At 46.3% G+C, this 25,753-nt stretch overlaps 1 protein-coding gene across 2 annotated transcripts in view; it reads right to left on the minus strand.

The window, feature by feature from the left end:
- GABRA3 (gamma-aminobutyric acid type A receptor subunit alpha3) overlaps positions 1-25,753 on the minus strand; it is a 156,300-nt gene that overhangs the window by 92,280 nt on the left and 38,267 nt on the right. For both annotated transcript variants that reach the window (XM_054040638.1, XM_054040637.1), the window contains exons 2-3: positions 10,617-10,748; positions 5,354-5,475 (exon numbers count right to left, since the gene is read on the minus strand). In XM_054040638.1, the coding sequence (XP_053896613.1) occupies positions 5,354-5,475; positions 10,617-10,705 (211 nt within the window). In that variant the 5' untranslated portion in view covers positions 10,706-10,748. The remainder of the gene's footprint in view (positions 1-5,353; positions 5,476-10,616; positions 10,749-25,753) is intronic.

The following is a 25,753-nucleotide window of genomic DNA, read 5'->3' on the forward strand; positions in this document are numbered from 1 at the left end:
GCATCCTGGCAAGAGAAACAGCTCTGGCGTGAGAGCTGTTGGAGTGGGCCAGAGCAGATGGTAAAAACAGAAGGGATAAGAAAATAAATATAAAAATGGTAGAATGAGGGGAAAAGTTGCCACATCAACATTCTGCTGCTTACATAATCTCTTCCTAAAGCCTGACAAACATTGCTCAGCACCTGGCAGGACATGGGGAAGGCTCCGCAGAACGTGCAAGATGGGCAGCCCCAGCTCTCAGAGCAGCATTCAGCAGAGAGCAGGTGGCTTGCACCCTCATATGCTGTGCTCAGCGCTTGTTGTCCTGGCTAAGTGTTTTCAGATGGATCTCTAAACGTTTGCCGCGAGGTTGTAAATATTTCACAGGACATTAAAAGCAGACTGTGCCATCTCTGCCCGCCTCCCACCCTCTCTAATTTTTCTTGTCTCACACTCTCTCCATCCCTTCTTTTATCCTCCTCCTTTTCACTTCTCTACATTGCTCTTACTTTTGAATTGATCCTTCCATTATTACTTGTTCAGCATCTACACTGTGCTCAGTGCTGTATGAGACCCCAAAAGGGATTACAATATGAGTGCCTCTCCATCAGGAAAGCCATTTAGAATCACTCAACCCTTCCCTCCCACCCACGGATTCCTTCCTCCTCCCCCTCCCCATAGATTCCAAGGCCAGAAGGGGTCACTGTGGTCATATAGCCACACTGCCTATGTAACACAGGCCAGAGAACTGCCCCAAAATAATTCCCAGAGCAGATCTTTTAGAAAAACATCCAAGCTTGATTTAAAAATTATCACTGATTGAGAAACCACCATGACCTTTGGTGAGTTGTTACAAGATTAATTACTCACTGTCAAAAATGTACACCTTATTTCCAATCTGAATTTGTTTAGCTTCAACTTCTAGCCATTGGATTGTGTGAGACCTTCCTCTGCTAGACTAAAGAGCCCATTGTTCACACTGTAGATACTTGTACTGTGATTAACTCCCCCTTAACCTTCTTTGTGTTAAACTAAACATATTGAGCTCTCTAAGTCTATCACTATAACACAGATTTTCTAATTCTTTAATCATTTCATGGCTCTTTTCTGACCCCTCTCCAATTTATCAACTTCCTTGAATTGTAGGCACCAGAACTGGACACAGTATTGCAACTGTGGTTGCACCAGTGCCAAATATAGAGGTCAAATCTCTCTACTTCTATTCAAGATTCCCATTGATGCATCCCAGAATTGCATTTGCTCTTTTGGCCACAGCGTCACCCAGAGCTCATGTTCATCTGATTATGAACCGCGTCCCCCAAATCTTTTTCAGAGTCACTGCTTCCCAGGATTGAGTCCCTAGGAATATCCTTGTTGTTCTGAAATTGGGGCTGTACCAAGCCACCAGTAGGGTCAGCAGCTAAGTCCATCTGGAGCTCTGCTTCCCACCCAAGTTGGCCATTCAAGCTGTACTATGCCTACCCTCTCCTGTCTTTCCTGGGAGTAAAAATGGCACCGATGGAGTGACCCCAAGCTTCCATCCATCCCTGTGAATTTGCTTGCATTGTAATTCATGTTCTTTTAATGGAAATCTATGCAATGGCAAAGATATCAAGCCGAAATGCCACGGAAGGGTTAAAAGTTCCTCAAGTCCTTCTTCTTCAGCAGCTGCAGTAGCAGCTGGAGAGTTAATTGCCCTATCATCCCAGAGGTTTTGCAGCAGATAGCCTCTCTTAGGGTATTGGCTTTCCAGGGAATAATGGGTTCATGTCAGAGCATTATTTATTATTTCTAAAGATCCATGGGACCACTCAGCACTTTCAGTCACAGCACGGACATGAACCAGGGAAAGCTCAGGCAGGCCCTGTGTGATCTTCCCTTTGCAGCTTTGCCAGTGCAACCATGTTTATTTCAGTCCTGGGCTAGCTCACAGCTCTGCAAATGCCCCTCAGTCACAAGCCGGAGGACCCCCGGCTATTCCTGACATGGCCTGAAATAGTGATTGCAGTGGCGTTGGAACAATTTATATAGTGGGGGTGCTGAGAGCCATTGAACTAAACTGTAAACCTTGTAAATGATGGAAACCACTTCAAGCCAGAGGGGTACAGCAGCACCTTCGGCACCCCTAGTTCTAACCCCCTGGAGTGATTGCCACTTGTACTAAGTTTTTGTGGCATACCCCAGTTTAGAGTGAGACACCAATAAACTCATTCACATGTGGCTCAAGCCAAAATTTGAATTCAGGTCTACAGCAGCAGAAGGTGAATGAACAATCCTGCTAGATCTGGGCCCAGCTATATCTTTGTGCCTGGAGTATGGTAATGGGATTTCGCCCTTTATTAGGGAGTCTGTATTACTTAGGTGTGGCTTTTCAATGGCAGAAATCTGCAGACTGCCCCCGGCCCAACCGTCATTATTTCATTATCACTAGAAACATACAATTAATACTTTGTGCTTTTTAATACCTTCCTTTGGGGGATCTCAAAGCCTCTGTGGGACAGGCAGCATTATCTCTGTTAGTAAAATGGAGACACTGAGGCAGAGAGGTTGTGATTTGCCCAAGGTCACACGGAGTCAGTGGCAGGGCTGGAAACTGAACCCCACAAATCCTGACTCCCAGTCACTTGCTAACCAATTGGCAACACCCTCTCCTAGTTATCCTTGACCTTTGCAGCCTTGCTGCATATGGTAGCTAGGGACACAATAGACTCAGCACTGTGTTGTGTGTGAGGATAAACCACACACCCCAGGGCAAACTGTGCAGAGCTGATGAAAGCCTCCTCCTGAATGAGGTATGCGGGAGGGAGAAAGGCAAACAGATGGGGGAGGGGATCCCTAAAAATGTCAGGAGGGTTGGTGCGTGCTCTGTAAATGGTGTGGTCCACACAGACGGCAGATTGATATCCCTGAGATAAGCCAATGTGCTTTCCAAAGCAGCATGCTAGCTACCGGCAGTGCAGTGACTGACTTAAAGGGAAGCAGAACCCTCACACAATCTTGGTCATTAGACCCGAATGGTGCCCCAAGACACCCAGGTTACCCTCTACCCTCCACACAGTGGGATCATTAGTGTCCACCTCTCCAGCCACAAGAGGCTGGCAGACAGGACTCCTGAATATCACCTCTTCCAAACAGCCACTGGCAACATCCCCCAGAGACCCACACTGCAGTGTCAGCAATGAGCTTGAACCCACAGCCTAGCTCAGAGGTGAGAGGGCAGGCTATCCAGACACATACACTGGGAAGCTCAGCCCTAGCTCAGAACCTTATTTCTTACCTTTGCCAGCCCTTCCCCTCTAGTGCAGCTATTAACGAATCCTGCGTGAAGGGAAAGCAGAGGTGAGGGTGGCTTTGTGCAGGGTGTGCCTGTTCTGGCTCAGGCAAAGGCAATTCATTATGTTAACTGTTTTGCTGAAGGACCTAAGCAATATTCCAGAGACATTCCTAGGAAGGTTTTAACTTCTCCAGAACCGGCTCATGGGAGTCCTCTTGTTAATAGTTTGCGCTGGGGATTGGTTTGCTATTGAGCTCACAACGAGCCACAGATGTCCCCTAAGTCCCCTTTCAGATGCAGTTCATTGGAATCGATCCACCCATCAGAGAGGTTTGAGGAAGCAAAGCTATCAGTGGGATTGCGGTTAATTCTGGGGGAGAGAGATGAGCAGTAAAAGCGATAAAACTGATGGATGGCCTATGCAGATATTTTAACCCTTTCCCTCCTGGGTGAAAGAACCATGCAGCAAGGCAGGTTTTTGAAGGCAGAAGAGCTTGCTGGCATGCACCTGGATTTTGGCTGATCTCTGCCTGAGGTTTCTTTGAAGAGGTATAGGCATGCAGTAGCAGTGGCGGGGGGAGAGGGGAGAAGGGAGTGACAGTTTAGGACTTTGTTAAAAAAGGAGAATCTGGCTGTCTTAAATGAAGAGCAGGGCAGACAGAAGCAAAGAGGGGAGGCTGAATGCTGGGTGTTAAGATTAGAAAGCCTCTCCCAGCAGGGAATGGAGCAAGAGCCTCCCACCAGGGGAAGATCATAGCTGCTCTAATCCCAGGCTTTCCCAGCAGAAGTTCCCATAGGAGCAATAGAGTATGGGGAACTCAGGGACTTCACTCTCCACCTCCCCAGCAGGAGGTGCTGTTGGGAGTAGTAAAGTAGTGCGGCTTGCAGGGGAGCCCACAATTACTTCAGTCCCAGACTCTCTCAGGAGTCACTATAAGAAGCTTCCGAAGCACTAGCTGTGGGAGAGATCGCTGCCATTCCAATTCCAGCAGAAGCAGCTGGTAAACGTAGTGCAAGACTGCTCTGTGGCTCCAGCTTCTCCTCTCTGTACTGAATGGGATGGGGGCAGTGACTGTGGGGTGGGGGAACTCTCAGCTGTTCCCTACAGACACAGTGCAATTCAACCTAAACCCATTGCTCTGGTTTCACAAACAAACAGTGGTCAGCAACATTCTGGCAACGGCAACCCCCACTTGAGAGGAGCCATCTCCCATGCATCAGTCACATTCCTCCGAAAAAATTCGGATGCAAAGCCTACACAAAGCAAAGGGGAGGAAAGGTAACAAAATCACCCTGCTCCTACCAAAACACCCATCATGTATCCATGCCTCACTGAATAATCCCATCACCTTACTGGTGTAACTCTTGTCCCCCTACTCTCCATCCCATCTGTGGTCCTTCCTCATCATGGTCATGCCATAGTCATACTGAGTCCCAGTGAGAGAGGCCTAGCTGAGTAAGACCCAGTGTGAAAAGAATCTCCAAAGTAATTTCTAAATGGGACGTAGACACAGAAGAAATTATTTTGATACAGAAAGCATTTCCCTTACAAAACCCGCTGAAGTCAATTGGAAAGAAGGACATCAGTCTGACATGCAGGTCCCTGGGGCTCACTTGGGTTCTGCTCTATGAAAGCAGATCACAATAATGCCTGTGATGGGTTTGGCTTGGGTTTGTTTCTAGGGTTTCATTTGGCAGAGCCTTGAAGTAGGAGCCCAGGACTGAATGAACTTGAAGACCAAATTCCATTCTCTCCACAGGAGAAGGAGGTCTTCTCTAGGAGGACGTTGGGGTCCATTAGTGTAGGAAGAGAAGCCCACATTGGTCGATCTACAGGTCTATTGATGAAGCTATCATAGAAACTCAGGATATAGGTCAAAGAGAGATCATCTTCCTATCTCACCTCAGGAGAGCAAGGTGGGTTTCTCTCCCACCAGAAGATTGTTGCGGTTATAAAGAACCAGGGAAAAAACAACAGTAGGACTGAATTCCCCCTTTACGCCATGAATGATGTTTGATATTACTCTGGGAGTAAACTTTATAACTCATTTATGAAGCTATGTAGTGAAGGAGAATAAAATCCTCACAGTGCAGACTGACCTCCAAGTCCAGGTCTCAGCCGATTGTCATACCCATCCAACAGCCGGTCCAGAATACGTGTGAAGATGGTGATATTGTCCTTGCTGTCATCAACAATATCTGGACCATGCTTCTGAGAAAGCCTGGGGAAAGAAGAGAGAGATAAAAAGGGAAATTGGACTAGAAATCTGCTCTTGATATGCCCTGAGCTCTTGTTTTAAACAAAGATGTTCATTCAGACATGGTCTGCCTCTGCAGGCTTGCGCTGCAGTATGTTTTATGTTTGTCCATAGAATAACGTGTGTAGGAGGCTGATTGCAAGAGACATCACACCTACTCCAGTCCCAGCCTCTTTTCCTTGTAGCCACTGCAGAGGCTGACTGCAGAGATCTCACCACTACTTTACCCATTTAAAGTTGCTGTACGGGGGTGCTGGCAACTAAAGTGCTAGAATCTCCCATCAACCAGTCACGTGGGGAATGGTTTAGGAGTCCTGATTGGGAGAATCATCTTTCCCTGTTCCAGCATCTCCCACTCAACATCCTAATGGAGAAAGGTTTAGCAGGAGCTAAGGAGACATCACTGTTACTCCAGTCCCAGTTTCTCCCAATAAGAGACATTTAGCAAAAGATGCAGAAGAACTCAGGGATAGAGGAGCTTACAGGCTCTCCACTTCAGGAGGGGCCATTGCAAAGAATTGGAGATAAGCAAACAACTTTGGATGTGAGGCACTGAACTGTCACTTAAAATCAGAAGTGAATTGTTTCTGAAGTTGGTTGAAATTTTCTCCACTTTGAATTGAATTTCATTCTCATCTGCCTATGTTTCCTGGCTCTGTTCAGAGCACAAATGCTGAAATACCATTTGTATGGAAAGTCTTTTTTCACAGTATTTTCTGGCCCAGGAGCAACCAGGAAAGTATCAACACACATGAACAAGCTTCACCTCACAAGATTTCCAATGCAATTTTGCAAACCTCAGGAGAGATTCAGATAAGCATCCAAATGTTGCAGTCTGAAAATCATGCCCATGGATTGAATAGAGGTGCTGAGCACCCCAATTCTCATTGGAATCAATTAACTTCTGAAATTCAAGTCACAAACCACTAGATGCCCAACAGTGTAAGGGACAGTGTAATGTAGTAATGCTGTGTATAAGGGCATTCCCAGTCATTCGAATCCCAGAAGGAGACATCAGTAGGAACTGTAAGTGGACAGACAATAGGCTAAGTGAAGGAGAAAGCAAACGGAAGAAGCTAGAGAAATGCAGAAATTGCAGGAAAGATCAAGTTCAGCTACAAGAAATTGCAAGGAGATAGAAGGAAAGATTAAGAAGCCTGGACATGCAGCATGATAGATAAAAAAACACAGGAAGGTACAGAGATGAATTGGTGGTTTAGCGGATGAATTGCTAGAAGTGGTGCAGGAGTCTCGTCTGGTGGGGGTTGCAGTCCAGCGCTGACAAATCGATGCATTACTGCTAAACAGAGAAATAAATGACTTGGGAGCAGCAGCTTGATTAAGATGAGTGAACATGGCAAATGGGAGAGACACCAATGTTGGTAGTGGGGGGTTGTAAATTATACAGGTGCATTTGCAGAGCAGCACCCCTGGAGCCACTGGAATGGGTATTAGGAGGCTGGTAGAGCAGCTTTGGCAGTATTCCTACCCCATGACTCTGCACATTTAGTTTGTTTTCTCCCTTTCCTTCCCTCTCTTTCTGATTGTTTTCTCTTTTACTCTTAATTTTTCTATTTTTCTTCATTCACTTAAGTGTTGTTTCTTGGGTGCTGCTGCATTAAGGTTGATCTGTAGAATGGGCAGCTTCCCTTTGTAGAGCAGAAAACAAGAGAGAATGTACATTCCCAAACTGCAGACTTCGATTTCGCTTCCTCCTTCCCCAACGTATTTCTTTTAGGAAGGTGCTAGCGGTGCTGCAGTGGCTAGGAGCTTCCGACATACCTGTGCTGGACTCTGGATGTCAGATGGGTCGTGCATTCATCTCTCTGACAGTTTTGCTAAGCATGCTGGATGAAGCCACCACCAGCTTGGTATAATGATTACTAGCTTAGCTAATCCCTTACCACCACAGCTAGTTAGTGACAGGACAATCTCACAAGGTTCAGAGGAGCACCCCCAGAGGTCCATAGGCCTATATGAACTTCAGCCAAACTAGCCAGAGATCTTGGCTTAGGAAGCAACAAGATGGGGTCTGTAAGCTCATGAAAACAGGCTCTCATGAGAGACCTATCATTTGCTGGAAATACAAGAACAGCATCTTCTCAATGTATTTTAGTACTTCTAGTCTGAATAATAAGGGGAGGAATGGTGGCTAACATTTTCAAGACCAATTGTATATTATTATTCTTCCATTTTGTGGCATAATGGTGGGTAGATCAGAGGGACAAGCAGCTATGTAAGAAGAGGTGACAGACCGTAGGATAATGCCAGGCCAGAGTGAAATGGAGGAAGATTCGGATCTATGATGTGGGACAAAAGAGCATGGGATAATGCCATGTCTGTGTGGGTTGGAGGGGAATTGGGATCTGTAATGAGGCCCAAGACAAGGAGAGAGAGAGGACCAGAATGCAGAAAGGCTGCTTATAGATAGCAAGATTAACAAGCAGGGCCCCTTGCAGGCACAGCGCAGGCTGGCTTCCAATGTGGCTCCACAACTATCTACTATCTAAATAACTACTTTCAGCACAACATAGAAGGACTTCATGACAAATGAATGCCCAGATTCCCAGGTTAGAGACAACAGAAGAACAAGTAGTTCACTTTCATTGCCTTAATCTAAATTGCAGTGGCTCTTGCTGCCACCGTTATCACCAGGGGCCTGTCGGCGTTTCCTTTACAATGAAAACCCTTACCTTTGTGCTGGGTTTATCTTGGGCGGGCAATGGAGATGGAATGAAAGTTCACATTGGCAGTTTACTGCTCCCTACACACCAGTGACAGCTGTGATGAAAACACTGAGGTAGTGCAGTTGGAGGAATAGCAACTCAGCAAGTGTTCTGGCTATTGCTCCGAAGCCCATTTACTGTGTCAAAGAACAAAACGAAGCCTTTCTTTGCAGCTTAGAGAGAAGGGGGGTTATTGCCTCTCAGGAAGAGTCGAGCAGTTTTTAGAGGGAGATTTTCATGTGCAGTAAGGGAGAAGGAGCCATTTTAGCTTGCGGGTTTAACTGCAGCGAGAGTATACATGTGTGTGCACAAGGGCATGTATGCACATGTAGGCATGCGAGCACCTCTCTCTATGTTTACACAAGTGTGTGTGCACATGTAGGTATGCGCTTGTAAGAATGGGGCATGGATGTGTAAGTGTGCATGGGGGTGTGCTTGAGTATGTGCAAAACAAATATGTATCAGTGCATGTGTACACTTGAGAATGTGTGAGGAGACTGAGTATGCAGAAGTGAAGGCATGTGGCAGGTGTGCACAAGTGTGTGTGTGTGATAAGGGTGAATAAATGTGTCTGCATGCTTCTGTACACACACAAAATCATTAAATCTAGTGGGACCTTATTTCCCTATGCTGAATACGGGACACCTGGTAAAATTACTCGTATTAAAGCCAGTTCAATGGCAATCAGTCAGAACTATGCAGTACAAACATTCAAATTAACATCAAGTTGACTGAGTCCCCATTAAAAAGAAACATTGTGTAGTTGGATTCTTTTTATTTACCTTCTTATCTTTAAGGCTTTAGGGTTCAGACAGCGAGGGGTGACATACACACCCCTGCTTCCCCGCACACACTCACAGGGAGAGGTGACACACACATACTCCCGTACACCTCTCTCACACAGGGGGGTGACCGACTAACCCGATCCTTTCTGCCCGGCACTCTCTGCCCTCCATGCCTGGCTGGGCCCCCAGGATGGACCTGCCTCTCCTGGTACCTGGCGCTGCATCTTCCCAAGGCAACATGTGGATGGGGAGCATGCGGGATCACATGCCCCCTAGATTTTTGCCATGGTTCACACCAGAATGTGGCCAGCAGCAGCCTTTCAGCACTGTGCGGAAGGGAAGGGACGGGAGCTGCTTCCAACTGCAGGGGAGGAAGGGATGACCTGGCCAGTTTCTTTGTAGAGTTAATTCCCCCCTCTTCCCCCCCCACACACCATCCCCTGCCTTCCCCGCACTGGAAGCAACTTGTCCCTTCCTGCCTGCACAGTGTTGAAAAGCAGCTAACAACTCCAGGCTGCTGTTAGCCACCAACATAACCCAGCCGCCTCCTGTCCCCGGGCTACAATACAGGCAGGAGAGGGTTAAGTGCTAAGGATGCATTGTGCACCAGTGCCCAGGGAACTTGACTGCAGGGCCTTCAGCAAACCCAGTCAGAGAGATGGCTCAGCAGGGGAGGATGCCTGGGGACAGAGCAGCCTCACGCTCCCTGGGGGCAGGACTCAGGGCAGGGGAGAGGTGGGTGAAGAGGGTGCTAAGCCCCTGCCCCAGGGGTGCTGTGCAGCCTGCAGGTTTGGGGCATGAACAGGCTAGAAATCGCTTCCCCACCCCCGTGTGCCACTCCAGAGCTTAGCTGAGGGCTCGGCTCCTCCTGGGCAGCATCCCAAGCCAGAGGGTCTTGGGCTTTCCTGGGGCGCCTGGGGAGGAGGGGGGTGAGGAGAGACAGAAAATATGGGACAATTTGCCCGAACAGCTGAATCAATTCCGTTTTTCAAATTTTGTGAAATAAATAAATAAATAAATAAATAGCCTGGAAGCAATCTGCCAAGTTTTAGCCCAGAGCGAATTGCTCATGGGCCAAGTTAGAAAATTGGTTTTTGTCATAAAAGTGCTGACATAACCTTAGCTATAGCAGCTTGAACAATGCTAATGTAATCTCAGTCACTCGCAGCTACAAGGGAGTGAATATTCCAAGGGGGGGAGGGACTTGTTTTATGTTAAGCTAGAATATTGCATGCAGACAGGAAAACAGAGACTTGTGCAGCAGCGAAATATTGCATATGAGATGGAGGATGGTGCAATCAGCATCCTGGAAAATATTTCAGAAGACTAAATGGAGCAGGTGCTAGAGAGGGGGACACGTGAACCCTATAGCAAGGTTTTGGCAAGGGTGCGGGGAGGGAAGTGGACACTCTTCTGGATTTATACTGGAATGGTTTCAAGAAAATTCAGGGGTTGCCTTTTTCTAGGTTATATTGGAATTTTCCACATGAAGAAAAGTGGGGGTTGGGGACCTTACACTGGAATATCCCAAGCAGAGCACACGGAGTCCTCAGTCACCAGTGTTATTAAAACCCCCAGGTTCTTGTCATCTTACCCAGCTTCAGCAGGGAGAGCATACACCATGAGTAGAATTCCAAGGCTAATGGTACAGAGAGGAACAGTTCCTGGGATGCTCAGCGCCATGTCCTGAAGATGCAGCAATGGAGAGTAGGAGAGTCTCTGAGACCTGCCAGGGTAGGGGGCGGGAGAGTGGAGCAGGGGACAAAGAAAAAGAAAAGAGATTTTACTCACTAGCATGAAAGTTTGTCACCGATTTCCCCAGAAGCTCACAGGTTTATCCACAGTCCCTTCACAGCCAGCCAGGGCTGGGCTTGGGGGTACAGTATAAATGCGGTTACAAGTCCCTTGAGTTTTGAGAAGACCCCAAATCAGTTCACGGCTGTGATGGACAGTGTCACCCCAGCTACCACTGACAGCACTAGCATTGCTGACAACTCCTGCCTCCCAGCTGCCTATAACTAAGCCAGCTCCTATGCGGAGCCACCAGCAAGAGCTTTGGCCACAAGAAGGTGCAGTTGAATAGCATGAGAGGCAGTGGGGTCTAGTAGCCTACGAAAGCACCAGAGCTGGGGACAAAAATCTCAGCTCCCTTTGTGGCCTGGGCAAGTCACAGACAGGGATTTCCACACTTGGGTGCCTAAAATTTGTCACCCAAGTCCAGACGTGCTGAGTCCCTGCAGTGCCCATTGAGGTCAGCACCTCTGACAATCAAGCCACTTAGATGCTAATGCTTCAATACCAAGTTAGGTGACTAACTTAAACCCAAGCTTGACAATTTGGGCCTTAACCTCTCAGTGCCTCAGTTTCTTCATCCGTGGAATACAGAGAAAAATGCTGACCTCGTTCACAGGGGCAGCTGTGACTATTAGGGCAGTCAGTGTTTGCAAATACTCAGAGATAAATCTTAAACTCACCAGAATGCAGGCAAAGTCCCCTCACTCCTGGGGGGCTCACATCTCCCTCAATCCCTAAGCTTACTTGGGCAACTGCCCCTTGCAAAACTCTAACCACTGGCAGCCAGGCAGGTACCCCAGCACAAACAGCTTGGCTCCACTTCTGTAACAGGAACTCTAGAGGGGACAGGACCCAACTGAACCTTGCCCTACAAACATACATTTGACATCCAGCAGCAGTAGCGGTCATTATTATTTGTACTGCAATGATATCCTTCATGTTATAGGCATGGTACAAAGATATAGCAATACACAGTCCCTTCCCTGAACAGCTCACAAGCTAAGAAAACAAACAAGTAATTGAGGATGCAGGGGAGGGTACAGCAAACAATCAACCTTCCCCGCCCATCAACATCAGCACTTCCCAAATGGCCTTTGCCCTAGACATTAGCAGCTGGTTGATGTCTTCTAGGAATCATGGTAGAAGTGCGTCTTGAAGAGGTGACATTGGAAGGAGAAATGATCAGCGTCCTTATGGATCGGACCGGGGAGCACTATCTGTGACTAAGATGCAGCATGAAAGGAAGCAAGATGGCAGCTTTAGGAGGAGCAGCAAACGGGGTGACTGCTGGTATCATTGGCAGGGGAGAGCGGCTATGAGTGGATAAGCAGGGTGGACAGAGTAGTGGAGAGCCACTTTAGTTTGGGGCCGATGCCAAAGAAGTGTGGATGCCGATTCCCAGTCTGATAAAGCAGCCACCTGCTTATGGCAGTGGTGCACTAAGCTGCCTGCAGGCTCACAGCAGAGAGCCAAATCCGCATGGGTCTGGCTCTGTGGATGTGGGGAGAGCTGAACTGAGATGGGGGCTCGCTAGGAAGGACAGGAGGACAGCATTAGTATGACAAAGCAGGAGGAGATCCCTGGGCTGCATGCATGCTCCCCCAACCCGCTGCTGATCCCACCTGCTTCTGAACAATTCACTGAGTGGTACCAACTAAGCTCTGAAACATAATGGGGAGGGCACTATGTACAGCAGTGGATCCAGGTGGGGTATGCTCCCCTTCTCCCTGCTGGGAATTCTTTGGAAACACCCAATACTCAGTGCAAGATGCTGCATTCCAAAGTCACTAACCATGAGCTCTACAGAAACACAAGGCCCCCAATCAAAGTAATCTCTGACCGGGGTGTTTTACCAGAGAGGGGTGACTCCATCAGACTAAGGGAAATCTCTCCCCCCCACCCACCCCGCCGAACATTCCATTTAGTGGTAGAGATTTTGCACCCAGCTCCAAGAGCTTCCTCCACTAAGCACGTCGCTAACAGGGGCCTACATGACACAACAGGTTAACGCCGTTTTGGACGCCAGAACTCACCTGATCTGGCTTATGAGTGGAGTGAGAGCAGTGGTCTCAGGTTAGTCACTAATGGACATTTTTTCCTCTCTTACACCAATATTAGTGACATTTGTGCGGTGGTTCCTGCCTGTTTAATCAGAAATCTAGGGGTCGTATCAAAAGAGGAACTGTGCAATCAGAGCCTCATTTCCAGGTAATTTGGTACTATCGTAGTGAACTGACAGGCCAGGCCTACACGAATGCTCTCACATGCTGGCTGCAAGTTGTTGGAGCACGTTACTTTTGTGTCCAGCATGCATTACTTTGCATTTATCAACATTGAATTTCATCTGCCATTTTGTTGCCCTGTTACCCAGTTTTGTGAGATCCCTTTTAACTCTTCGCAGTGAGCTTTGGACATAATTTCTCTCTAGTTCCACAGACAAGGCTCTGCACAAGCAACAATTGCTACAGTCTGCTGCTAGTGGTGCTGGCTGATGCAAATAGCTCTCAAAAGATCTCAGCAGCACCAAAAACAACAAGGAGTCTGGTGGCACCTTAAATACTAACAGATTTATTTGGGCATAAGCTTTCGTGAGTAAAAACCTCACTTCTTCGGATGCATAGAGTGAAAGAAGAAGAAGAAGGAGTGAGGTTTTTACTCACGAAAGCTTATGCCCAAATAAATCTGTTAGTCTTTAAGGTGCCACCAGACTCCTTGTTGTTTTTGTAGATACAGACTAACACGGCTACCCCCTGATACTTAGCAGCACCAAAGTGACTTAAAGATTCTTCCCCTTCCATTCAAGTTCCTTCCCACCTCTCTCCCCACCCTCACCCTTGTCACCTCAGGTTTGGGCATTCCCCATTATTGGGGTCATGACCTGCATTTGTCCACATCTGCAAGGCAGTGCTTGCCAGAAGTCCAGAGAAAGGCTTGTCTCCCAGTGCTCCATTACTCTAAACCACACTCAGACTAAGCACATCCAGACAGCAGAAGCTTTCAGCATTTTCCATTCATGTCTGAAGACCCATTTTTTCCAAATGGCCACTTTCAGGTGGCTATTCCTAGTTTCACCCTGGTAATGACACTGCCAAAAACGGATCAAGTTTGGGCATCAAGGCCTAAGGTGGTTTCAATGGCCACTTGGCTGTCCTGTCTCTCTAGTGTGTTCAGATTTTACATTAATGCTCAGTTGTATTTTTGTTGTAATGTTACTACATAGTTAACTGTCTTTCCCTTTTTAGGTCTCTCAGTATGCTGAGGCACCTTGGAGTGGCAGTACCAAGTAAGAAGCTGCATACATATAGTTTGTTAGGATGCCTCCACATCACACCGTCTCACATTTGATAAGTTCAGTTCAGAGGAGGCCCACTTCTGCAACACCAGGTAGAGCTGGCCTTTGAGAACCCAAAAAGCCTGCAGCTGCTGGCACCCCAATTTGGAAGACCAAGAAATGGTTCAGCTTTCAGGTTGTGAAGGCTCAGTTTATTGCCAGTCTGCTGTGGTTTACAGCAACCAGGAAAACATGCTAGCTTCAGTCAAATCAACCAGGACATGAGGCCAGGCCCCATGCAGACATTCCTGGTTTCAGGGATGCAGTATTGCCTTAGCTAGCTCCAAACTGAGATGATAGTTATCCATATTAATGTGGAATTGAGTGTGAGCATGAGGTACAAGAGTCAAATACCAGTTCTGTGGAGAGTAGAACTGGATCTGGTCATGAATTTTTCAAGTAGACTGTTGGTGCTCACTGAAGGTTCTCTAGTGTGCTTTAAGGTAGAATCATAGAATATCAGGGTTGGAAGGGACCTCAGGAGGTCATCTAGTCCAACCCCCTGCTCAAAGTGGGACCAATCCTCAGACAGATTTTTGCCCCAAATCCCTAAATGGCCCCCTCAAGGATTGAACTCACAACCCTGAGTTTAGCAAGCCGATGCTCAAACCTCTGAGCTATCCCTCCCCCCAGTACTGGCTAAAACAGTAATTAACACCAACAGGGCCTACATGGACCAATCGATGTGCAGCATGTTAGTGTGCTTTAGAAATCACATCCCCATAGAGCACATTACCCCATGGTATAGATGAGCCCTGAGATGCATTGAGAGCTGTATGAAGACCCATGATTGGAGCAGCTAGGAGCACATCTCATCAGGAATGAAGTACATTAGCTGAACTGTGTGGAGACACAGCTCGTGATAGCAAGGGCAATGTAGATCAGGATTGAAGTGCATCAGCAGAGCAGTTTATGGGCCCAGAACCGAAAGAGCCAAGGGTGTTATAGATCAGAAGTGATGTAGAAGGGCAGAGTTCCTTGAAGGCTCAGTACAGAAACTAAGAGATATACCCACAAAAGTAATCCAAGATTTTACAGCCATGATCCCCAATGCTGCAGTAACATCTTTGCAATCTGTAGTGTTTTGGACCTACCCTGGAGAGTTTTTCCTAAGGATGAGCAAAGAAGAAAGTACGTCCTTTCCAGACCAGCTTTGCAAAAAGACGGCAGAGTGGAGGGATGCAGGGAGCCTGATGCAGAGGAGGAAGCCACGCACTAAGGGTCTGTCTGTGCTTTGAACTGGGGATGTCATTCTGACTGAGCTAGTGTGTTAAAAATAGAGTAACTGGTGGGGCAAGCAGCAGGAGTGGCTAACCACCCAGAGCACATGGCTAGCATCTTAGATGGGTATGTACTGGAGCCATTAGCCTCTCCTGCCACTTGCACCACTGCAGACACACTATTTGTAGTAAGCTAGCTGGGTTAGAGCTAGCATAGGTATATCTCCTGCAGCTGGGAATCACAACTCCAGCTCAAAGCATCAATGGACACATACAAAATGGGAAATGACTGCCTAGGAAGGAGAATTGCAGAAAGGGATCTGGGGGTTCTAGTGGCTCACAAACTAAATAGAAGTCAATAGTGTCACACTGTTGCAAAAAAAGGCAAACATCATTCTGAGATGTATTAGCAGGGTGTTGAAAATAAGACACAAAAAGTAATTCTTTCACTCTACTCCACACTGATTAGGCCTCAACTGGAATATTGTGTCCAGTTCTGGGTGCCACATTTCAGGAAAGATGTGGACAAATTGGAGAAAGTCCAGAGAAGAGCAACAAAAATGATGAAAGGTCTAGAAAACATGACCTATGAGGGGAGATTGAAAAAATTGGGTTTATTTAGTCTGAAGAAGAAAAGATTGAGGGAGGACATGATAATAGTTTTCAAGTACAGAAAAGGTTGTTACAAGAAGGAGGGAGAAAAATTGTTCTTGTTAATCTCTGAGGATAGGACAAGAAGCAATGGCCTTAAATTGCAGCAAGGGAAGTTTAGGTTGGACATTAGGAAAAACTTCCTAACTGTCAGGGTGGTTAAGCACTGGAACAAATTGCCTAGGAAGGTTGTGGAATCTCCATCACTGGAGATTTTAAAGAGCAGATTAGAGAAACATCTGCCAGTGATGGTCTAGACAGTATTTGGTCCTGCCATGAGGGCAGGGGACTGGACTTGATGACCTCTTGAGGTCCCTTCCAGACCAAGGATCTATGAATCTATGAATCTAGATAATACTTAGTCCTGCCATGAGTGCAGGGGACTGGACTAGATGACCTCTTGAGGTCCACTCCTGTCCTATGATTTTATGTATCCTAAGACTGGAAAAGTTGTGGGAAGGGGCAGAAAGGAGGATGATGCCAGGTATGTGGAGGAACCAGGGATGTAGCAACAAAATCTATGGTAATGCAGGCTGGTTCAAGACTATAGTCAGTGAAAACAAAAGCTGAACTGGATACTAGGATTGTATTAACATTGACCATAGTTACACACCAGTCTACACCAGGAAACTGACTATGGCTCCATCAACTTCCACGCATGCATCCTGTAAAGGGCCCTCATTCAGCAGGTTATCTAGACATATGATTAACTTTACAGTCACATACAGTCCCATTGACGCCAATAGGACTGATCACATCCTTAAAGTTAGGCACATACTTAAGGACCTTTCTAGCTCAGGGCCATGGTGCTGAAAATAATTTGGGCCCATCCACACTAGGGGAAAACTGTCTTCACTACCAATTCAGGTAGTGCTTTGCCAGCAATAGCTCAATAGTGCAGATAATGCCACTGAGACTACAGGAGATAGCCTGGCACACCACACAATCTCTCCTTCCTTTCGTTTGTGCTTGATTTTTATTGGGAAAGGTGAGGTGGGGTGATGGAGTGTGAGCTACAATTAGAGCAGTTTGTGGTCCTCAATCTAGTAAGGCTTTTTCTTAAAGGGAATGGAGAGAGAAACAGGGCCAGATCCTGAGAGTCTATCCCATTTGACACGTCTGCAGGGCCAGCTCCAGGTACCAGCATTCCAAGCAGGTGCCTGGGGCAGCAATCTGCAAGGGGCGGCAGTCCGTATGTTTTTGCCCCCCCAAGCAGGGCGCCGAATTGCCGCCCCACACGGCAGGGGCTGTCTGGATGCTGTTCGGGCAGCACGTGCGTTTCCATGGCGGTGGCAATTCGGCAGCAGCTGCTATGTTCAGCTGCCCGTGGCGGCAATTTGGCGGCTTCTGTCTTCCGGCTGAAGACAGAAGCTTCTGACCAATTGCCGCCGCTGTGGAAACGCGCATGCCGCCCTAACGGCACGTGGACTGCCCCCGCCATGTGCGGCAGCAATTCGGCGCGCTGCTTGGGGCGGCAAAAACAGTAGAGCCAGCCCTGCACGTCTGCATACATTTTCTCTGATGCATTGCTTCAACTGTTGTAAACAAAAGCAGGGGTCATGGGCTGGATTGTTACTGGTGGGCACTGGCTGGCCCCAGGGCAATGATGGGCCAGATCACCCATGTTCTTATATCGACACCCATAAGCATCTGATCACCTCCTATGAGTAAAAATAATGTACAACTCAGCATTCTTTCTCCCTTCCTTGCTGGCACAAGGCAGGCTTAGGGGCTCTTTTAAAGCTCCCCATTGTTCCCAAGCCAGATCCATGGGCTATTTGGGATGGTTTGAGTGCATAGGAGCACCCCCGCTGCTCCCCCATGCAAATGGACACTGGCTGGACCCCTTTGAGCACAGGGACTTTGACTGCACCTGTCCTTTTCACCAACAAAAGGATCAAGCAAAATCTAGCTCTGTGCGAGGCACCCTCCATAAATCCAACAGTGATTGTCTGAATAGACTGTTTAATTAAAAGGATGGCAGGGCTGTGGGGAGGTGATTGGTTAAAGCACCTCTGTTTTTAACTGACTAGTGGTGGGGACGCCAACGTGCTAGCACCGAGGACCCTCTTTCTGAATGGCTGTGTCTCTCAGGCTGTTTTCATGCAGCGTCTGTAAGGAGGAGATGGTTTATAGTAGACTTTGATCCAGCCTGGAATAAGAAATCCATTCCTGTACAGCAGAGAGCCCTCTAGTAAGCATGAGCAGCCTGAGTGCTTCTGGAGTTCATCCCCACAACATTGTAATGCTAGTAATTCTTGCAGTCTGAATTAACCCTGCATGGCACTGTCCCCACAGGAGGTGCTTAAAAAAGTCTCTGTTTACCTCAAGCCTTTCATAGAGGAAGGTTCCAGGGAACCTAACAAACTGATCTGCTTATTTTTATTATTACATGCAAGGATCACTTTCCCCACCATGGTAAGAGAGAGAACGTAAGAGCTTCCTTTTCCTCTCACCAGCAGAGGAATCTTTGAACTCACAAACACCTGTGAGATGCACACAGAACAACCCCAACGACTCAAAACACACACAGAGAGAAAACCTGTGGGACTCCCACACATACCCAGGAGGCACAAAGCTTATATATTTATCATCAGGCCTTGCAAAGAATCTGCCACTCAAACCAAGTGTTAGAGACACATGGAAGCTCCCAAGTATGGTTTCGCACTACAATACCAATACAAAATACTCACAAAGGAGGAGGCATGTGAGGGGGAAAATAAAAAGACAGGGCAATATGGAAACAAGAATGCTCATTGGATTGAGAGTCGAACCCCAAACTGGGTCTGTTTATGCACATTCCCCAGTATGCTGGTGACTGTGATAATTATAAGCAGGGTCCAAACCACCACTGGGTTTAATTCAGCAAAACCAAAAGCCGCTCAACAACCATTTCCCATAAACCAAAACTAATCCCAGTTCCTCCCTCCCCTGGTAATTTCCCTGAAAGTGACTCCAGGTAGAGACTAGTTCACAACCACCACAGCTACAGGCAGGCACACAGACTCAGCCACAAGTGTAACAAGTGTGTGGTCTAACACTAGTCCGACCACACAGCAATTAGAGGCAGACACAGATTCACAACCCCTGCAACAGCAGAAAGACTGACTCACAATCACAACAACTGCCAACTCAGACTAACAACCACAACAGCACACACAGTATTGGAAATCTGATGCTGCAGACTATACACATGACTGACAATGCTATTTTTGTGGTAGGAAGAGAGCCTGAGACATAAGCCCTTGTATTAGAGGCCTGAGATAAAGTAGTAGTCAAAACTTTGCTGATATAAAGCAAAGTTAAGTTGTGAGCAAGAGGCAGGACCTGCTCGCAGAATTTGGCAAGAACAGGGCTGATATTGCAGAAACATACATTCCTAAGTAGTGCTAGGCACAAGAATATATACGTAAACATATTCCAGAAGGGTGGTCTCAGAACACTTTGATACCAACATATTCCCTAAAAATAACAGGAACATGCTGACCCATCCTAAAGATAAGGTCAGGATGACCGTGTAATGAATAAAGATGTACAAGGTAATGGGTGGTAACTGGCTACGTCAGAGGGTGTCAACTAACTACATCAGATGGCCAGTATGTAACTTGTTTATATTGATGTATAAAATGGAGCCTCAAAGCGAGTGTCTCTGTCTAGCCTAGGGAGGAAAAGAAAGTCCCACTGTTCACTGAGCTAGTGTTACAGGCATACAAGTATTAGTGGTTCGGTATAGTCTCTGGGATACTAGTACCGTGCTTTGTCAACAATAAACCTGGCTGGGTGCCTTTGTACCTTAACAGATCTTGTGGCCATTGGGGGGGTTCGCTCAAGATCTGCTGTGCCAGCTGTCTCCCTGGGACAGCCACAGGGAGAAAAGACACACACAGCCAAACATCTGACCACATTGGTGATCCCCGACTACTGATCTGGGAAGTAAGCAAGCTGTCCTCTGTAATAATTGCATCCCAGAAACCAAAAACTCCAAAAAATATCAGTATACAGTGAAAAACCCCCAAGCATAAAAAAAAAAGTGCTTTATAAATAACAAACTGACCAAATACACCTCAATCTACCATATATGAACAATTAATTTGGCAATCGCATAGAAATCGCTGTCAGATAAATTAAACTTGGCTACTATGTAAAAGCAACTGTATTATTGCTTTATTACTGTATTATTGCTGTACTGTTGTATTATTGCTGTACATCATTTATAATGTGCATAACATTGCTAAACTGTTTAACCAACACACAGGTAAAAAATCAACAAATGAATGGCAGCAAATAACACGAAGGCAAGAAAAAAAAACAAATTGGTAAAAAAATTAAGTTACACAGTAACTACTAATTGGGTAAACAAATTCCCTGGTAGTACCAGTCACAATTTGGGATCAGTAAGGAAGGCACATGTTATTCAAAACAATCTTGTGCAGTGCCTGGGTACCAATACTAAATCCTAACACAACAATATTTAATAAATTGGTTACTGTCCATTCAGTAGGTTATCTGAAAAACAGCATCCATAAAAAACAACTGAATCTATGTCAGCTACTGGTGTAACACTAAGCAATGCAACCAATAAAACAAAAAAGCTGGCTGTTCCTGTTTCCTACCCAGTAAAGCTTACCAGAGGGTAACAACCAGCAGTAAGGGTAACCTATAACATGGATGGACAGTACTTTGTAGTAACTAATTACAAAACATTTATATATAAAGGCCTCATTTGTAATGTCACTGCTCCAAATGTCTGTTTTACTTCTCATATACATAGCACTATGGAACACACTGTAATAATGCCTATCCCAGTATTTGAAAACACTCAGCCTACTATTAATGATAATACAGGTGGTAACTGTAATTGCCCTAATAAAAGTGTATTGCCATCTACAGTACCACAAGGGCCAAACTATTTTTTTTTAATTATGCTTAAATATAAGGTGGTGTCATATGTACACACACATACTATACATATATACCCATATACACTACAAATATATGCACCATATCCATATTACTCATGTATAGTAATTATTCAAATGTGCCACCAAGGCTCAATCATAAAACTACATTCCTCAAAGTCCCGGGCCTAACATTTCCAGGTCCACCATAAGGAACTAAAAATAATTGAAAAATAAAACCTGTCCATCGGTTGTACAAAAAAATGTGCAAACTATGGAACAAATGGGGCATAAATGTATAAATGGTAAATAAGGTACCCACATAACAGTGTTTAGTCCAATGAGTCATCTTCAGTCCATGCATTATGCTTTTCTGAAACAATGGGTAAACATCCTCCTCATAAAAAGACAAAAAGCGGTGGAATGTAGTAGGAAGAGAGCCTGAGACATAAGCCTTTGTATCAGAGGCCTAGTATGAGGCCTGAGCTAAAGTAGTAGTCAAAACTTTGCTGATATAAAGCAAAGTTAAGTTGTGAGCAAGAGGGAAGCCTTGCTCACAGAATTTGGCAAGAACAGGGCTGATATTGCAGAAACACACATTCCTAAGTAGTGCTAGGCACAAGAATATATAGGTAAACATATTGCAGAAGGGTGGTACCATAAGACCTCGATACCAACACATTACCTAAAGATGACAGGAACATGTTAACCCATCCTAAAGATAAGGTCAGGATGATAGTGTAATGAATAGAGATGTACAATGTGATGGGTGGTAATCAGCTACGTCAGACGGTGTCAACTAACAATGTCAGAGGGGCAGTACATAACTTGTTTGCATTGATTTATAAAATGGACCCTCAAATGGAGTGTCTCTGACTAGCCTAGGGAGGAACGGAATGTCCCTCCATTCACTGAGATGGTCCATTGTTACGCGCATACATGTATTAGTGGTCCGGTAGAGTCTGGGGATATTAATACCGTGCTTCATCAACAACACACCTGGCTGGGTGCCTTCGTATGTTAACGGATCTTGTGGTCATTGAGTGGTTCGCTCAAGGTCTACTGTGCCAGCTGTCTGCACAAAGCTGGGACAGCATACCAGGAGAACACACACACGCAGCCAAACATCTGACCACAATTATCTATACATAAACGTACGTGTAAAACTAACTAGAACCTTTGGCATGCCATGCATCACTAACTGAAACCATGACAATCTTTTGTTGTGATCCTTGCACCTCTCTTCACATTCCTCATTCCTGTTGCCTTCAGTGATGTTATTGAGTCGATAAATAGGTGCTTATTCTTTACCCAAAGAGCTACATCTTCTGTTTGCAAAATGCTATACACACACAGCACTAAACAGATTAATAAAAATATCCATACATGTAACCCACACACCTCCTGGCTGTGGTGTTCTGTCCCCTCTAGTGGCACCAAGGCCATTTAGAGATTAATGAGTCTGCTACAGCCTTCGCTAAGAGCCATGTGACTTTTCGTTCATGCAGTAGAGGCTCATGCATTTAGCTTTAGAGGTCCCGGGCATGATCCCGTCAATGACTGGACTCTGTCAGTGTTAGATACAGATAGCAGTACAGTGTAATGCATACACAAACATTCTATGTACACATACAATGTAAACAGCCATGCCAGCCATGGATACATACATACTGAGATACTATACACCAGTGGTGGGCAACCTGCGGCCCATCAGGGTAATCCGCTGGTGGGCCACCAGACAGTTTGTTTACATTTGCATGGCTGCCCACAGCTCCCAGTGGCTGTGGTTTGCCGTTCCCGGCCAATGGGAGCAGCGGGTGCTGGCCACTGCTTCCCACAGCTCCCATTGGCCAGGAACGGTGAACTGTGGCCACTGGGAGCTGCATGTGGCCATGCAAATATAAACAAACTGTCTGGCAGCCCACCAGCAGATTACCCTGATGGGCTGCAAGTTGCCCACCACTGCTATATGCATATACACTGAATACCCAGACTTGGTACATCTGAAATGTACGTATGTGCAAAATGAATACACGTTTAGCTCAGAGACATGGGAGCAGGAGAAAGTGATGGTAGTAGTAGGGACTGGAGGAGTATTTGAAAAGCAGGATTATTTACTATGCTATCTGTCTGGGTGTGTAAGTATGCCAGGATTCAGTCTGTACATTGTGCTACTTTTTGTAAACATTTGGAAGGAATACACCCACAGATAAAAGGCTGGGCTTTTTTCTTCAGAGCTGAGCTGGAGCAAAACTGAGGAGGAGGAGGACTTGAAAGGAAAGAATGAGAGAGCGAGAGAGAGAGAGAGAGAGAGAGGAAATGAGAGAACACTGAAACAGGAAGAGAGGAAAGGAAAGTGGGGATGCTGAGAAGCAGAATGAAAGTAAGTCTACAAAATGGAGAAGGACGGGGAAAGAAGGAGGGAGTAAAGGAGAAATGTATAGAAAGAAGGGGATTGAGAAAGAATTAAGGTGGAAGGAGGGAAGTTTCATGACATATTTGTCAGAAAAGACACAGAACCAAAGAAAAACAGAGCTCCCTAGATGCTGATCTATCTGCAGAATGTACCTGTACATATACACCTACTGCATTTTTTACCATACAGGAAAAAGCAAGAGAAAATTCCATGAGAGGTGGTGGAATCTGTGTGCCAGAAGGTACCATGTACAGCCCAAGCACCAGCAACTTCTCAGATCTCCACTTGTTAAGAGAATTGGATACCACTGTGCTCACTTGCCTCTCCTGGCTTTGTGTATCAGGAGGGAGGGGAAAGCAGACACTGGGTATAGTCTGGACAGGCAATCAGGCATTGGGCACGCTCTGAAGGACAGGTAGATTGAAAGTCTGCAGGAACAGCAGCGTCGTTTTCAAAACCATTGGAGATCCTTTAGGTTGAAGGCTCCTCCTTTACGGCAAAGAGGTGGTTAAAAAGCTACACTGAAAGGCCAGGACTGCATCCATAGCACCAGCATCTTCATCCATCTGTAGAGCCACCTCACCCTGACTAATCCCATTGTCTGGAGTAGGCATGTGCTTGTCTCCTGCCTAACTTCTCTCCTCACAATCTAGGACCCTGTTAGTTCTGTCTCTCTCAAACTCTTCCTTGAAAAAAATGAAGTGGCTGGGTGATGGATTAAATCAATTGCCCTCTATGTCACCGAATCAACACCAACCTCAGCGAATTGTGCCCAGAAATCATTACTCACTGGAGGGCCTCAGCCCATTTTCTCTGTCTGAAGACACCACCACACGAGCAGATAGCTGGCAGACTCAGCAGGGAGGCCAAGAATCTAACTGGCCATGGGATTAACTGCTCACTCACCCCTAGGGGTGGTTCCTCCCAGCCGGGTGTACAGAGGCAGCGTGGGGGAAGCTCGCACTGCTGCTGCTCAAACTGTGACTGCTCTGTGGGTAACTGATTTCAGTGTGTAGGCTTGTCAATCCAATGCTTAACAACACTATTCCTTTTAACAGGTCTACGCCTCAGGGTGCCCAGGTCTGGAACCCCATATCCCCACCTCTGCCAACCCCCCAGCTTCAGAGTCCATCAGGCCTGCCTGGTGGTTGCGTTGGTTTCACTCTCTCCTCTTTCCTTCATGCACCATCTCACTCTAGAAACGTGGCTACAAGATTATCCCAGTCCAGAAAGTTTGTATATCCCATTCTTGACCTCACGTCCTACCAATGGCTGCAGTACTTCAAGCTCCGAGGAACCTTCTCTTTCCTCTACCAGGCATGAGATGGTGTATATAGTAGAGCCCTGCAGTGGGTCTGGGATCCTGAAGAACCTGCTGCCATAATAGCGGGAGCCAGTAAAATGTACTTTTTTGCAGGTGGGATTGGGTGGGCAAAAAACAGACTGTGGTAATTTGCAGGAAAATACTAAATCTCTTGTCAGTTTGCCACATAAAAATTGTGTCTAATTCTGTTTATTTATATACTATAGTGACCAACCAATTTTGGTGTGTTTTTTTTTAGTAGTATGGGAGAATTGGTCTCTCTTGCGAGATCTAAGGTTTTTGCAGATAGGATCAGGATAAAAATCAACCAGAAACAATACAGGAGTGGATATTGCGTGGTGGGACAGGAGTGAGATTTAAAATAGTCCCTCTCAGGGCTCTAGTATACAGGACTGCATAATAGTTAATTCCCAGGAACTCTACATATTTTATGCAAATTCCACCAAGCATAAGTGTCCCAGAATGTCCTGTAGCACCTGTATCATGCCAGATCAACGAGAAGCACTATAGCATTGATGCCTTAGCCTTTGAGGGTTAATCACCTTTGCAACACAGCACTTGCAATAACTAGGAAACACTGAGCCCTTACTACTCGGCGCTGTGTTTTGCTCTCTCCCCAGTCCCTTTGCTTGGGCACCTGCACAGATGATGTGCCCCCACCGCTTAATCAATACACCCTTCCAAGCATCTCCATTGGGGCTGCAGCAGTCAGCATCCTCCTCTTGAATCAACAAGCTAAACGGCTGCTCCCAGAGAGCAATCGAAGGGGCTGTCATTTAAGCACACTGACTTTTCATGCAGCTCCCTCAATAGCCCCCTCTTTAAAAAAAAAGGGAAAGAAACTCCTTCGCCAGAGAATCCCTCCAGAGCAAGCAGGGTGGAACCAAAACTAAACTGCAGCCCTGATCATGCTGAGCAGACTCCAGCTTGCTTCAGTGCCACCAGCATGATTTAACCGGCTCTTTAACACTGCAGACCTGCTGCAATTGCCATCAATGCAGGGGAAGTCACTGGAGAAGGTGGTGTAGAATGGGTCCATTCTAGTCCACAGCTAATTCTCCTCTCAACCCACACTCCCCTTTGCTGATCTCCAGACC

Source organism: Malaclemys terrapin, chromosome 9 (genome assembly GCF_027887155.1).
Source record: "Malaclemys terrapin pileata isolate rMalTer1 chromosome 9, rMalTer1.hap1, whole genome shotgun sequence".
Classification (NCBI taxonomy): domain Eukaryota; kingdom Metazoa; phylum Chordata; order Testudines; family Emydidae; genus Malaclemys; species Malaclemys terrapin.